General features: G+C 40.0%; 1 protein-coding gene across 1 annotated transcript; it reads left to right on the forward strand.

Moving 5' to 3' along the window:
- The first annotated feature begins 1959 nt into the window (after positions 1-1959).
- Positions 1960-11187, forward strand: RNF8 (ring finger protein 8, E3 ubiquitin protein ligase). The gene is made up of 7 exons (XM_009695379.1): positions 1960-2082; positions 3588-4328; positions 5496-5558; positions 6381-6470; positions 7605-7712; positions 8713-8917; positions 10733-11187. The coding sequence occupies exons 1-7, from the start codon at positions 2014-2016 to the stop codon at positions 10876-10878; spliced, it is 1422 nt and encodes a 473-aa protein (XP_009693681.1). The 5' UTR covers positions 1960-2013; the 3' UTR covers positions 10879-11187.
- Positions 11188-14148: the final 2961 nt, after the last annotated feature.

Raw genomic sequence — 14148 nt, forward strand, 5'->3', positions numbered from 1 at the left:
CTGGTCGAAATCAGGCAGTTAGGTGGTGTGAGTTCATGCTGTACCTAAGTCTTTTGTGCTTACACATCGCAAAAGGTGCCCTTAATTCATCCTTCAATGGTAGGCAACTCTTTAAGCAAATGTATAGTTTTGTTACTCTCCCATCACGGATTTGAAGCCATGAGGTGCTCAAGTATGCTGAGTGAAGGACTTAATACATCTGCAAAACTTGGAGCCAGGGCTCCGTTAATTGTGCAGAGAATCTCATTCAAGATGTTATTACTGCGATTGTCTGCGCAGCCCTACAGGCCTTGTCACAGGCAAGAGGGGGACTGACGGTATCCTGGTACCACAGGCTTGCCAGGCCACAACCACTTTCACTGGAGATTTAAATGTCGGTGCCAAACTGCACTGCTGGGGTGTGGGGATGTGCTGTGATGATCTGCTGGTACCGCTGTGGGCAGCAGCGAACTCCAGCAGTCGAGCGGTGAGATCTGAGCCCCTTGCTGCAGTTTCCTCAATGAACTTGATCGAGGGGAAGTTTTGTGATTGGCCCCACTAGGTCTCACTTGTATTAGTGCGTGAGGCCACGCAGATGTGTGTGACTGGGCGCTAAGAATCATTCACATGGGTTAGGCATTTCTGTTGCAACTGCAGGGACAAGTGCAAAGCCGAGTTTATAACTGAATCCACCTGAAGCGTAAAGTCTTTATCCACCTGAGTCTTTGTACCTCTTATGTATGCCATCCATGTTGACAAAATGCTAATATATATGAAGCATTTAGGAGGTAGGGACCAACGTGGTTAAGTTTGTTGCCATGATCTTAGTTTGCTTCCTTGCGTTTAGTTGTGATGTGGGAGTCCAAGTTCTTGCTTTAAACTCAAGGTGAGACCTGCTCAGGTAATGTGTAATGAATGAACTTTTCTTGACTGCAGCATCTTGCCATCTTGTAGGAATTGGAAGGTGTGATGCAAATGAGTTGGGATTGCAGCCAAAAAGAAAGACAGCCTTCATCTAAGGCATAAAAACTAGAATGCACTTTTAGAATATTTATCTGATTTAACTGTTGGCTTCTGCTAGAAGGTGTTTGTCCTGCTTTTTCTGGCTGTCTGTTCCTGCTGTATTACGTTGGATCCATGCAGTTGTCTAAAGACATAAACTGACTGAAAACTTGTGCAATGCACAGATGAAGAAGAAAAGTGTGTATGGTTATCAGATCTTGCAAAAGAGGCAGTGGAGGGAGGGAGAGCAGAGCTGTGCTTTAAACGGCAGTCTGCAATTAGATCAGATTTAATAAGATACTATGAAATGGTACAATTAAATTATCTCCCTTCTTCCTGAAGATGCTATTAGAGTCTAATCAGATTATTTAGATCACTTTCGCTACTGTTTATGAACAGCACGTAACTTAGTTTCTGAGCTGTAAGATTGATGGTGTGATTTACAAAAGTATTGTGCATTTAGGGCATGGTTACTTGGGCATTTTTTTGATGGCAATTTTCTGGGCTATTTTTTCTGTGCCTTTCCTGTTCAGACAGTTGAACAGCTGCAACTAGTGAAAGAAGAGAGTAAGAAGTAATCCTGAGACCCACAAACAATTGTACTGTTTTGAAGAAATGGTGTTTAGTTAGGTAATGACTAAGGTGGGACACAGGTGGATTGAGAGTGGCTTTGAGCAGCTTTACTGCTGAGGAAGCTTTCCATGAAACCAAGGCCGCAACCTGCCTTAGAGCAATCAAATTTTCCTCAGTGGGAGAGAAATATAATGCTTCAAACATTTGTAGCTTTCCATTTTCTATCTACTCTTGAATTGAAATGCAGAAACACCCCCCCCAACATATTATTCCAAACTCTTTGGAAATAGCTAAAAGATGCTAATCTAGATAGATTTCTGCTGTACTTAAATTGAAATGACAGAAAGTGAATTTGCCATGTCATTGCTGATTGCAGTTACTAAACGCCTTTATTTTTAGGTAACTATAGGCCGAGGATTAGATCTCACGTACCAGCTGGTGTCGAAAACCTGTCCCTTGATGATCTCTCGTAAGCACTGTGTTTTCCAGCAAAATGCAGAAGGGCAGTGGACTGTCAAGGACAACAAGGTACAGAGACTAATTAAAGACCTTGTATTCAGATTCACGGAAGACAATGCCCTGTTTGGGCTCAAGCAATGTATGGGCTGTGATATAACATAAGTGTGATAGAAAGTCACATGAGAATGTGTCTTGCCTGTTGTGCACTTCCAGCAGGAAGCTTCAGTCTGCTGCAATTGGGATGCAAAGCATATTGCTTTATGTATGTAGATTTGTCTCTTGGTTTAGCATTTTTCAGACAATTGTAGTGTTGCCAAGGGCACTTTGCAGTCTGTGAACCTGTTTTGTGTTGCTTGCTTAAAAAAAAAACAATCCTATGAACTTGGGCAGTATTCAAAAGGATAATGTTCTTGTACTGCTAATGAAAGGATAAACTGATACTCCTTATTGTAGTGACACAATTGCTTTAATTATAATCAACTACAAGAAGAATCTGTTGTTAGAAAAACCATGCTTTGTGTTACTTTCAAACGAGTTTCTTCTGAAAGTTGATTAGAAGAAAGTGTTGGCATGTGAGTCCTCAGCTAGGTCTCACTTTGACTTCAGTAATCTGTTTTTTGTATCATGATCTCTCCACTTTCTCATTCAGGCTGAAAACTGTAAAACCAGTAACTTGCTTTAAAACTGGTAGAACAAAAATGTTCAACATGTCATGCAGATTTGAAGGATGTTTGGGTCAACAGCAGATTAGTCAGAAAGGAATGGAGTGGCTAGTATAAAAATTACACTGCTTTTAAACAAAACTCTGTTGCAGTACTTGTATAAACCTGAATACTTACAGTTATTGCATGATTGGAAACATCTATAGTAGATTAACTATTAACACTTCCTCTGTGTTATTGCTGCTACCAGTTTGTCAAGTTGTTTATTGAATCTTTGAGATACATCAGTTGTTAATAATTCCACAGTTCATCTTAAGCACAGGTCAGTTTTACTGTTTTTCAAAACTATTCCTTGAGCTAGTCTAGTGTCTAATTTAAAAACCCTTTTTCTGTTTTGAACATTATCTCCAGAAGAACATTTTCCTTCTTGTCTATATTCTTCCTGTATTTATGGAAAACCGACTCTTTTTTTTTTCTTTTATCCTGTTTCTTTTCTAGTTTTTTCTTGAATTTCAAGTGACATTAATTGTCAAGAATAATTACTGCAATATTCTGCATTCTTGACAACGATCTATCAGAGAGTCTTGTCTTTTTATTGGTTAGTTCTTGTTTCTGAAGCTTCTTTTTCCCTTTAGAGTTCATTCTGTTTCTTCTGCACAACTGCATATATAAATGTTGTTCTTAGTGCTTGTACACAAAATCTGTAATGCAGGAATAATGCACGGTAAATAATAAAATGCAATGACTGTAATGAATGGGATGCTAAGCCAATAAATTGGATATTGCAAGGTTTATTTAAAGAGGTAGCTTATTTCACTGAAGAGGTTGGATAAGTTTACAGTTGCCAGAAATAACTTGCAGAGGACTCTCTAACTGCATATTAAATTTTGCTGATTCTCTGTCCATTTGCAGAGTCTAAATGGAGTCTGGCTTAACAAACAGCGCCTGGATCCCTCCAAAGCCTATCCCGTCAGTGAAGGAGACCGTATCCAGTTGGGAGTGCCTTTGGAAAACAAAGAGACTGCTGAATATGAGTATGAAGTAATTAAAGAGGAATGGGAGAAAATAAGACCCTTTTTAGCCCAAAGGAGTGACCTGGGGAAAGCTAAGAGTTCAAGAACTAAACGTAAATTTAGTTTGGAGGAATTGGAAACATCTGGATCAGAAGGCCCTTCAAACTCCAGATCCAAAAGAGACAGAGTGTCCTGTGACAATGAACCTTTGGGTAAATCATGGGGAAGGGTAGAAGAGGCCAAACAGTTAACAGAGCAGACGGATGTCAAGCTGCCTTCTCCTGGACCAAGTGAGGAGGATAGTGGTCTGGTCCGTCGTAGCCTTGTGCACTCCAAGAAAGCTGTGTCTGTCCCCCATAAGGACCAGAAAGGCTCTGGTCTTGCACAGTCATGGACTGGCTTGGAAATGCTGAGGAAAACTCTAGTAGATATAATGAAGTTAAAGGTCAAAGTGCAGGAGAAGCAGACAGCAGTTCTGAATGTGAAGCAGAAGCGCAGGAAGTGTGCTCAGAAGGAGATCCTGGCAATGGAGCAGGAGCTGCGGGAGTTGCAGAACCAGCTGTGCATGGAACAAGAGCATCATCATCAGCAGGTGGAAGAGCTGGAGAGGACATTCTCTAAAGAGCAGCAGAAGCTAGAGGTATAATGGTGATAATCTTTTTGGCCTGTGTCTTTTCATTTTTGTGGAATGCCTAATGTAAGACATGGATCCAAAATAAGATCTTGAACCATACGGTAACACAAATAATGTTTGTGTGAATTACACCTCTTAAAATTGTCATGGAAGTATTTGACTTCCAGACATGTGTACCAAAAGAAAGTGCAGAGACAGAAGGGATTGGGCTACATGGGGAATTAAGAAAAAGGTGTAAAATAATCTAAAAAAATTTTTTTACAAATAGGTTCATTATAGCAAGATAGTAAAGCATTTCAGTTAGTAAAAAAGCATGGTTTTAAATAAAAAATCAAAAATGTCTGCCTGATCTCCTGTGGTTGCAGAGAGGACAAGCTGGAAGGTATTCACCTTAAGTGTGACTTTCTCTCAGTATATGGCTAAATTAATGCCCAGTTTGCATGGTGAATCTATTCCCTTTCCAAGCAAGTGAATTATTGTATGCCTTAATCCCTGGAAGGAGGGAGATTTTTTTTTCGTACTTTCAAAAAAACCTTTCTTTCAATCTATAGGTGTCTTCAAGCAGTATGTATGTGTTGATAAGTAGCTTTTTTAGATAACACACTGAAGTCTTTCTATTTGAGTTTGCTCAAAATCTGGTTTAAAGGAAGTAAGGATTCATCTTAGAGTGAGTTTCATAATTTATCAGTTACTTCCTTCAAAGATTGCTGCTGAAGGCAAGATACCTGTATCAGAAGCACAGAAAGTCTGGAGTTGTGTGCTTAGGCACAATGGGAAGTTCAGCTGGAGCTGTAGGTATCTCTAACCTCTTTGAATGTGCTCAAAGATAGAGTTGCAGCTTTTTCGCATGTTCAAGCTGTTGCTGACCTCTTTGCTTCTATGAACACTGGTGCCTTTAGAGCTAGAATAACATGGAGGTGTTCCAAGTATATAACTGTAAATGATATATCCATTTTAACTCTTCACAGCAAATGATAGCTCTAATTTCTGTCATACACATGTAACACTAGAGTGGGACATCTTGGGGTTTGCTGAAAACCGGTGTTGTTTCTTTAAGCGTATCCTCTAAAGAAAGTGTGCAGAATAGTCATTTTCTGTCCCTTGCTTTCTTCAAGTAATTTGCAGTTTGTGTTGTGTTTTGTTTTTTTTCTTCCTCCTTCTTCCCCTGCCCAGGGAGTAAAGTGGCAACATGGGGAAGAGAATCTGAAGGAGCAGCTGGCCCAGGTCCTGCAAGAGGCAAGTAGTTACCAGTCTGGGTTTGGTCTAACTGTGTAAGTCAGATATTTAAATCTTTCTTACTGCTGTGGCCTCTTGGTAGAAGACAAGGACTTTGCCTGAGGTGCAGATTGGATGATCTTCATCTACAGACCGAATTTCTGTCAGAAAGTGCCAGACCTCACTATGGGAGTTGCTTTTTGCCCGCAAATATTGTGAGAATATGCACTCTAACTTGAAAACCTTAAGTAGCTGCAATGATTTTTTTCTTTTTATTTGAATCTGGTCCTTCAGCTGGTGGGCTTTTTTGTGAGGTCTGTCTGCTGGGTATCTGTTTTGGGGAATTTGTTTTGGCAATTTTAACCAGATTAAAAAAAGTTCAGTCTTGGTTAGGAGTGGTTTTGACAGATTGCCACACGTAGGTTTCCTAGGCTTTTTTTCCAAAAGGCCTTTCCTTTTGGAAAGCTAATCTGAGAACAGCTTCAAGTAACCCTGCATACAGTGACAGGTTTTTGTGATCCTTATGTGTCAAATACCCCTTGATACTCAAATTTGTCTCAGATGCCCTTAAAGTGGTGACTGTAAAACCTAACTGAAATGAGAGAGTAACCTAGGAGAGGGAATGAAAAGTGCCATGATACTGGGAAGGTAGTAAATAACTGGCACTACGTTCCAATTTTGAATTAAGGCTGAATTGCCTTAACACCCCAACTCATATAGATATGTGTTGCTCTTTTAGGAGAGCTCTTTTCAGTATGCTGAACCTCATGATTATGGCCATGTATATTTAATAGGATAGTTTATAATGGTACTGTTATAAATTCTGGGATGGTATTGTTACAGCATCATGCTTTGATGGAAGAACTAAGCCGTAGTAAAAAAGATTTTGAGGAGATAATTCGAGCCAAGAATAAAGAACTGGAAGAAACTAAGGTAAGGAATAGCTGAATTCTCAGTTTTACTCATAAGTGAAACATGATGTGCTGCAGCAGAGGAAATGGTTCATTTAACATTTGTCTTGACTGTACTTTGTCTCCCATAGTAAAAAACTCCTGTATCTTGAGGTGACAGCTGACTCTAGTTTCCAGGATTGAGGAAGGATACACCTTGATTCATAAATTATTGTTGAACAGTCATTACTAGATCTTTCTCAATCATAAAGCAAGCCCAGAGCACCTGGGCAGGAGAAGTGGGCCCATTCCACCCTTTCTTTTTTAAAAAAAAAAAAAAAAGTTTGAAAACTGAGGTGCTTCATTTTCAGTCAGAGTGTGTTCCAGTAAAACTTTAGTCTTTCAGCAGTCCTACAAGGGAGTATAGGACTGAAACAACATGGAATTTGAATAATGAATGAGAGAAGCCACATTTCTTCCTGCCCTTGATACAAGGTGACGAGTGAAAAGTAATTAAGGAGATCCTTTCTTGTGTATTACTCTTGGAAATTATCACATTATCCACCTCTGACTGTTTGCTTTATTTTTTTTTTGATGTCGTCTTTGCGACTCTGTTGTTGTTACAAGTATAGCTTCAATTGGAAGAATTTCTCTGTTATTTTTAGAAGATAGAGCAGGTATTTAGGAGCCTAATTTAACTCCAAACAAAAAAAAAATGTATTGGGCAGTTAAATGCAAGTAAATGTTTTAAATTCTTATGCTTCCTTTTTTTAATATTGAAGGTATTTTGTCTGTTGGGTGTTTTGCTTTCTACATCAGACATCCAAAAACTGTTTTGTTGACTTAAACCAAACTCATGCCAGGAAGAAGTTAAAAGAGATTCTGAAAAGATTGATCCAGCTGGTAGTTTCTTTAGGCTGAGGGGGATTTTGGTAATGGCTGCTGTTATTGCTTCTAAGTTCTCTGCAGTGGGTGGGAATATTCTCAATACTGCTGTGACTACAAAGAGGAGAGAGGTTACAGATCTGGGTATATAATAGATGCAGACTTGACATGTGGAGATTTGTATGATTTTTTATTTGTACTACCTTCCTCTGCATGTGCACTTCCTGCCAATATTATGTTGAGTAAAACCTTGTTCTTTGTTGATACGTGACCGCATGTACTTTTCCACTAGGAGGAGAAGGAAAAGGTGAGAGCCCAGAAAGAAGAGGTGTTGAATCAGATGAATGATGTGTTGGAGAATGAGTTGCAGTGCACAATCTGTTCTGAGTACTTTATCGAGGTATGTTTAAACAGTTATGGGTTTGCCAGTAAAGAAGAGACTTGAGAAGCTTTCCCTAGTTCTATTAAACCTATAGTCAAGCTTATTTCTTTACTTTGCTAGTTTAACGGTCCCAACAGACCACAGTGAGTTGTGGGCAAGGGTTGGTCCAGAAATCCATTCCGTCTGCCCTAACTCTTCTCCTGGGCAGCAAGTTCAGCTTTAATGTCTCTACCTGCGTAGAGATGAGTGCTTTAATCCTAAGATGCGTGTATGCCTGCAGCAGTTTTGGGTGGTTTTGAACTGGTGCTCTGAGCTGCTGCTGACAGCCTGCTTGGGGAAGAATCATTTTGTAGTGGACCTTGCTTTAAGTTCACTAGCATTGGACTGCTTCAGGTTTAGATATAGGAAGAGGATAGTAAAGAAAGGGAGGTGCAGTGTTCAGTCAAGTCCTGAACTGTTTATATTGTTCAGATAAACTCTTTCTTTGAGAAATTGGCCTGCTTTCATTTGATTGTAGAAGTGATAGGCTATGCATGAAATGTAGACTGTTATTTCTGTTTGTGTTTTGCTAGAACTTCAGTTTCATTACATTCATTTCTACTACAGGGTACCTGATGTGTTAGCCTTGTTATAATCACCTAAGAGGTAGCTGCAATTCTAATTTCTGGTTTCTCAGTAATTTAAGATGCTATTGCAGTATCTGATTTTTTTCCGTAATTTATCCTTTTCAAATTGGGGAAACTTATAATAGAATTAATTCTTTTTGTCTGTGTTTCTGACTTGTTATGATCTATGGTGAATCCATTAACCGACTTGTAAAACTTATCTGCACTCTGACATGGGAGAGTTTTTGTGTGTAACCCCTACGAAGACTAAAGACAAGGGGCTTAGGGCTTCTCCCCCTCCTTCTCTTACGGGAAGTGTTCATCTAATGTTTTTCTGACTTCAGTACTCTTTTTTTCTTGACAATGCTTGTGTGAGTGTGCACTGATAAGTATCCTTCCGTTGAATTCCACAGGCAGTCACTCTGAACTGCGCGCACAGCTTCTGCTCCTACTGTATCAATGAGTGGACGAAACGTAAAGTGGAGTGCCCTATCTGCAGGCAGGAGATCAAATCAAAGACACGCTCTCTGGTGCTGGATAACTGCATTGACAGGATGGTAGAAAAACTAGATGTGGAAATGAAAGAGCATCGCCTGACCCTTATCAGAGCGCGGAAAGGTGAGAGGTGGGTGGATGTGGCATGATGAGTACAAGCTCTCATTCCATCTATTTTGTACAACTTTCTTTGGCACCTATATACCAAGGAGATGCTTGGGCAATGCAGCAGAAACACTAGGAGATTAATTTTAAGATATGTTGCGTAACTAGCTTTACTGCACAGTAAAATAAAATTAAGTTTGGAAAAAGACTTCAGTATGAATTCCACAGTAGAGTGGGACAACTTAACCGTGCTAAACATTACACTGTTTTGAAGAGATCACTAAATAAAAGCAAAACTATATAGAATGGGCTTTGAAAAATTTACCAGGCGCCTTTTGATTAAACCATTCACTACATCATTGCAAAAACTCAGCAGAGCAATGCCTGATGAGAAAGTCAGAATTATCTTCTGTGTGCTAGATTTGTGTAGGAAGTCTCAGAAGGGAACGTTGGTATGTCATGTAAGTGTATGGCTGAACTGGCGGTTGCTCTGCCATGTTAATTTTAGTGGCATTAAAACCACTGTGGCTCAAATGCGTAACCTCTTGCCTAGTTGTAGCTAATAGACTGTGCGTGACAGCGATGGCTTTAAGTAAAACTCCAGTATGGTGTATTCCTCTTCTGCTTCCCTCTTCGAAATTTGTTTCTAGAGCACTTGACACTGGTATCTAGGTGCTGAAATGTAGAAGTCTCTTCCTGCTACCACTTAACAAATTTCTATTGCTCTGTTCTCTTAAGTAATTGTCTTGTTTGCCCCTCACAGAGGCGAGTGCATGATCCTTAATTTTGCAATGTGTCAAGCCTTTTACATAATGAAAGATGCTTTTGAAATGTTTCAAATTCTCCATGGGGACATAGAATGACATTGCTAAGCAGTGTTAGTTCAAACCTGAAGTTATAACCTATTTACCAACTCAGTCTGATTCCCTTAGGAAATACTACGCTGCTAGGAGGCTGCCTCTTGTGTAATATGCACATCTGCAGAGTATTCCGTAGCACTATTGAAGTGTCTCATCGGGTAGCTAATGGTGATTAGATGAAGTGGTGCTTTCATTGGAGCCCACTTCATTTCTGTATGGTAAACCAGTGGTCTTCGTGCTTGTTTGGACAAAAAGGAAATAAGCTCATAGCCTGCCTTCATACGTGATAGGTGCTCTAATTATATAAATGACTATTAGTGGGAAATCATTTTGCTTCACCATGACACACTTCAGCAAGGAGGATGAATTGGTTTTGTGCAGTCTTTTTATTCAGTGATGGAAACATTTTGATTGAGATGAAGATAACTGTGTGTCTATTTAAACATGAATTCCTAAGAAGAAACCAGCTAAGAGAGAACTAATGATGCAAGTGGCACTTGAGAAGCTCAGTCAGAGCTTCCCAAGAAGCCTTTCCAAGACGCCTTAGTAGAACAGGCACCAGTAGGACAGCTTGCACTCTTAAATTTTAATGGGGCCCTAAGTGTCCTGAACAACCATTACTTGTTTGAGGGTTTCTTACCATATTTTGTTCCTTCCCTCTTTCTTACCTAGCGAGGCACTGTAATAGTTAGCCACTTCCACTGCCAATCGTGTGCCAGTGAAGGGATGGAGAATGTCTCCTCATCTGTGCTATCTTAACAGGAAAAGCCATATAGGAAACAAGAAAAAAAACCCAACCCTTTACTCTTTTAATGCTAAAAATTGAAAAGAAAAAGGCCTGTGCCCTGAAGCTTGAAAGACCTTTTTGCAAACTGACAGTGAGAGGCTATAAGTTTCAAAGACAACTAATAATTTAGCATTTGTGAGTACAGTGGTCACTGCTAACTTTTGTATCTGTGTGTTTTGAATGCAGAGAAACAGAATGTGCTGGTGAAACCAGCTACAGACAATGACAGCAGTGTCATTTCTTCCATCTACTCCATCTTGTCGATGAGCAGTTGTGACAGTGAGGACTCTGAGGAGGATTCTTACTATGATGAAAGCTACTACGTTATCTAAACACTGTTACTGCAGACACGTCTGCCTGTGTGCTGCCCAGTACCAACTCAATGGTGTTTGGCCAGATAAGCGGACTGGACGTCTGGAAGGAGAGACTCTGTGAAGAGGCTGGAGCTGAGAACTAGCAGCACTTGGAAGAAGGACCTTATTTTTTAAATAAATGTACAGAAGCTTGATATCTTAAACAAAATTGGGATTGTGAGAGAACAAACTGTCGTTATGCTAGATGGTTGACATACAAAACCTAGGCTTCCGTGATTGCTAGTGAGCTGCTTGGTGTAACGTAATAGTTTGTATGCACCACTGCCCTGTCCTTAGTGAATGACATGTTTAAATGTGTTAAATCAGCTTCCCTTATTTCAGGCAGCAGAGAGAATGGCCCAAACTATTAGAGAACTTGGCCATCCCCACCAGCATGGAGGAGAGGTATATCAGGAAGAAGTGCCAACGTGGTTTTTCCTCTTGAATTTCATATGGCAGCTAGAGCCATCCCAGGCCTCTGGCAGTAAAGGTAACAAAGGGTCAGTTATAGACCCTGTCAGCCTTAAGTGCTTAAATGCATTGTAAACTGAGCTGCTGGCCATCAGTTTGCTCTGTTGATGGTACTCATTTTCTGTTAGATAGGGATGAAGAAGATTAAAATTTCCAGAATTCCTTAGCTAGTGCTCTTTTCATATAGTATCTTCAGTTTGTTCCCTCTTCAGGCTTTTGCATAAAGGGTTTTGGAATTTGGAAGGAGCACAGCCAGAAGTTATTAGTGATAACTTCAGAGCACATATAGTTCTTATCAGCAGCAGAGAGGAACCTCTGCCTCTTCAGGAGTGCTGCTATCTGAGTAAGTGAAATGTCCTGTTGGCAGGGTAGGAAAGCAGCATCTGTAGGCAACCACAAGGCACAGAAGGAAGCATTTAGTTTTATTGTTTACAAAACATGCTGTTGAGCTGTGGATTGTACTACCCTCACAGCAAATCACGCATCCCTAAGAGACTGAGCAAGTCTTGCCTCATCCTGTGATGAATTTGTCTATGAAGTTCCGTTTTCAGTGGCATATGCTTTTGACTTAGCTGTTACATGGAAAGGACTGTTTTACACTGAGAAGAGGATGGAGGAAGCCCTTCTCATCGGTAATATTTTTTTGGCTATTTGTACATACTTCCTTGTTTCTATGTTTATTTTGTTTAAGAAGGAGAATACAAATCCATTTCTGCATTAGTCTTTCTTGGCAACCACTGAGATGAATGTCTTTCTCCTAGTTGTCTTAGATTTTTTTTTTTTTTTTTGGAGAAAGCACAGACTATCTCATTTTAGTGACTTTGTTTCATGTTTTGATTGCTGTAAGCAGTGTGACTTAAAGTTATTTGAAAGGCTTGTGTATTCAGGAATTGATAAAAGGCAACCCAACTCTTCAAGCCTGTGGCTATCCTAATGGTAATTGAGTAGATCCAATCGTACCTGTTATCTTCTTCGCTGAAGAAAGATCCCACTAAAAAGGTGCATGAATGATGATGCTGTCCTAAGGAAGGTAGTGCATTTGGACAGATTTGATTGGTAGGACTTAAACAAGGGAGGTTGGTCTGATCTGTGGACCAGGTAACTTTGTTAAAATCTTAGTCTAAGGGTTTTTTTGCGAAGGAGTCATTACATCTTGAGTTTTTCTCTTTCTCTTTTAATGTTTGTTTTCTGTATGTGCTCTTGAAAGTTTCTTTTGTGAATGTGTGCTCTCTAGGATGTCTGAGAGAAGAGAGTTCCTCAAAATGCTTGTGAAATAGGCTGATGTTGGAACAGGCATTCCCAATGGAGAAGAGTGGGAGGAAAATACTCTGGTTACCTAGGACTGCAAATTCTACTGTGTATCACTTCCATGTTTCTGTGCTTTTTTTGTTTGCTTCATTTTGCTCAATATATTTAGTTATGTTGGTGTTTATGCATATTGCAGGGAAGGATAATGCTTCTCCTAGTAACAGAGTAGTTATTTGGTGTGATTTCTGAGTGTGTCCTCTTTTCACTAGAATATGAAGAACGTAAGTGGTATACCAAATCACTTCCACTGTTACTGGTAGGTGCATAGCATGTAAAGGTCCACAGAGAGAGGTTAAGTAATAATACTATTCACTTTTAAGAGCATTTCACTGATGGAAGCAGACCTCTCCTCCCAGTACACTTAAGTTCCTCAGTAAAACTACTGTCAGATACAGAGCTGATAAGTAGACATACTGAAGTGTCAGGCAAACTATTGAGCTTCTGGAAAAGATGTCCATATTTTTAATACTGTGCTCTCCTTTGGTCTAAGGTCTGGATCCTTTCTTCTACTTGATTGTACATCTGAATGTTTCCTTGGAGATGTCATGCCCTGAACTCTTACTGGTCTTGGGATGGCATCAAGCACTTCCAGTGTCGCATCCAGGATTTAGGTTACAGCTCTGAGCTAGTTACAGTTGATGCACAGCAGGCTTGATGCAGGTTCAAGACTTGCTGCTTTCTGTGGGAAGATAGCTGTCATGTAGTGTGATTAATCAAACACTTTCAGAGCAAGATATTGTTTATCAACATCAGCAAGAGTGCTAATGGATTGTGGAACATCATTAGCACGTCCATCATAGAGGGACGGTGCACTGTTTAACTCCTGCAGATCTATGGATTCCAAGATGCATCTGACAATTGCTTTTCTGTTGCACATGTAATATACCACGTTAGTGTTTCGTGAGCCTTAGCAACAACTGTTATTTAACTTTGCAGAACATGTAACTGACAATTTAATAATCCGGCTGTGCCCCCCCCCCGCCTTTAATCTTTTCCGCAGATATGCTCTGACTAGTCAATGTTTTGCTTTCTGCTTATAGTCCTTCTTCCCTCCTGCCAGTCCCTTTTGCCATAACTTCACATATTTAGATGCATACCTTACAGCAACTAGATAATTATAAACTGCACTTCCCAAATGGTATATTCCCATCCCTTGGTGCTACCGTGTTTGTTTTGGTTTTTAAGATGAAACATTCATACCTATATACTGAGCTGTATGCCCCTGGGTTTCAAGCTTAATGTGAAGTACAAGACATCTAATTAGTGTTTGAAATGCTCATGACAATCTATAGACATGTATTAGGCTTTTATTATGTGAAAAGCTTTATCATCACTCTGCTCGAGTAACGGAGCTGCAGTTAGTTAATGGTGAAGGGCCTGGCAGGGAGCAGGCGATAGGCTTTCCTGTAGGCAGGCAGTTTCTTAGGAAATCTGACATTTCCAGTCAGCAGGGCAGGGCAGGCAGCGCAG

Source organism: Cariama cristata, unplaced genomic scaffold, assembly GCF_000690535.1.
Source record: "Cariama cristata isolate BGI_N322 unplaced genomic scaffold, ASM69053v1 scaffold37552, whole genome shotgun sequence".
NCBI classification, from domain to species: Eukaryota; Metazoa; Chordata; class Aves; order Cariamiformes; family Cariamidae; genus Cariama; species Cariama cristata.

What these genes read in the sequence shown, in the direction of transcription:
- RNF8 (XM_009695379.1), top strand. Translation starts at nt 2,014, where the DNA reads ATGATCTCTCGTAAGCACTGTGTTTTCCAGCAAAATGCAGAAGGGCAG. An exon ending in GGACTGTCAAGGACAACAAG is followed by an intron (nt 2,083 to 3,587) that starts GTACAGAGACTA and finishes GTCCATTTGCAG; the next exon opens with AGTCTAAATGGAGTCTGGCT. An exon ending in TGGCCCAGGTCCTGCAAGAG is followed by an intron (nt 5,559 to 6,380) that starts GCAAGTAGTTAC and finishes GTATTGTTACAG; the next exon opens with CATCATGCTTTGATGGAAGA.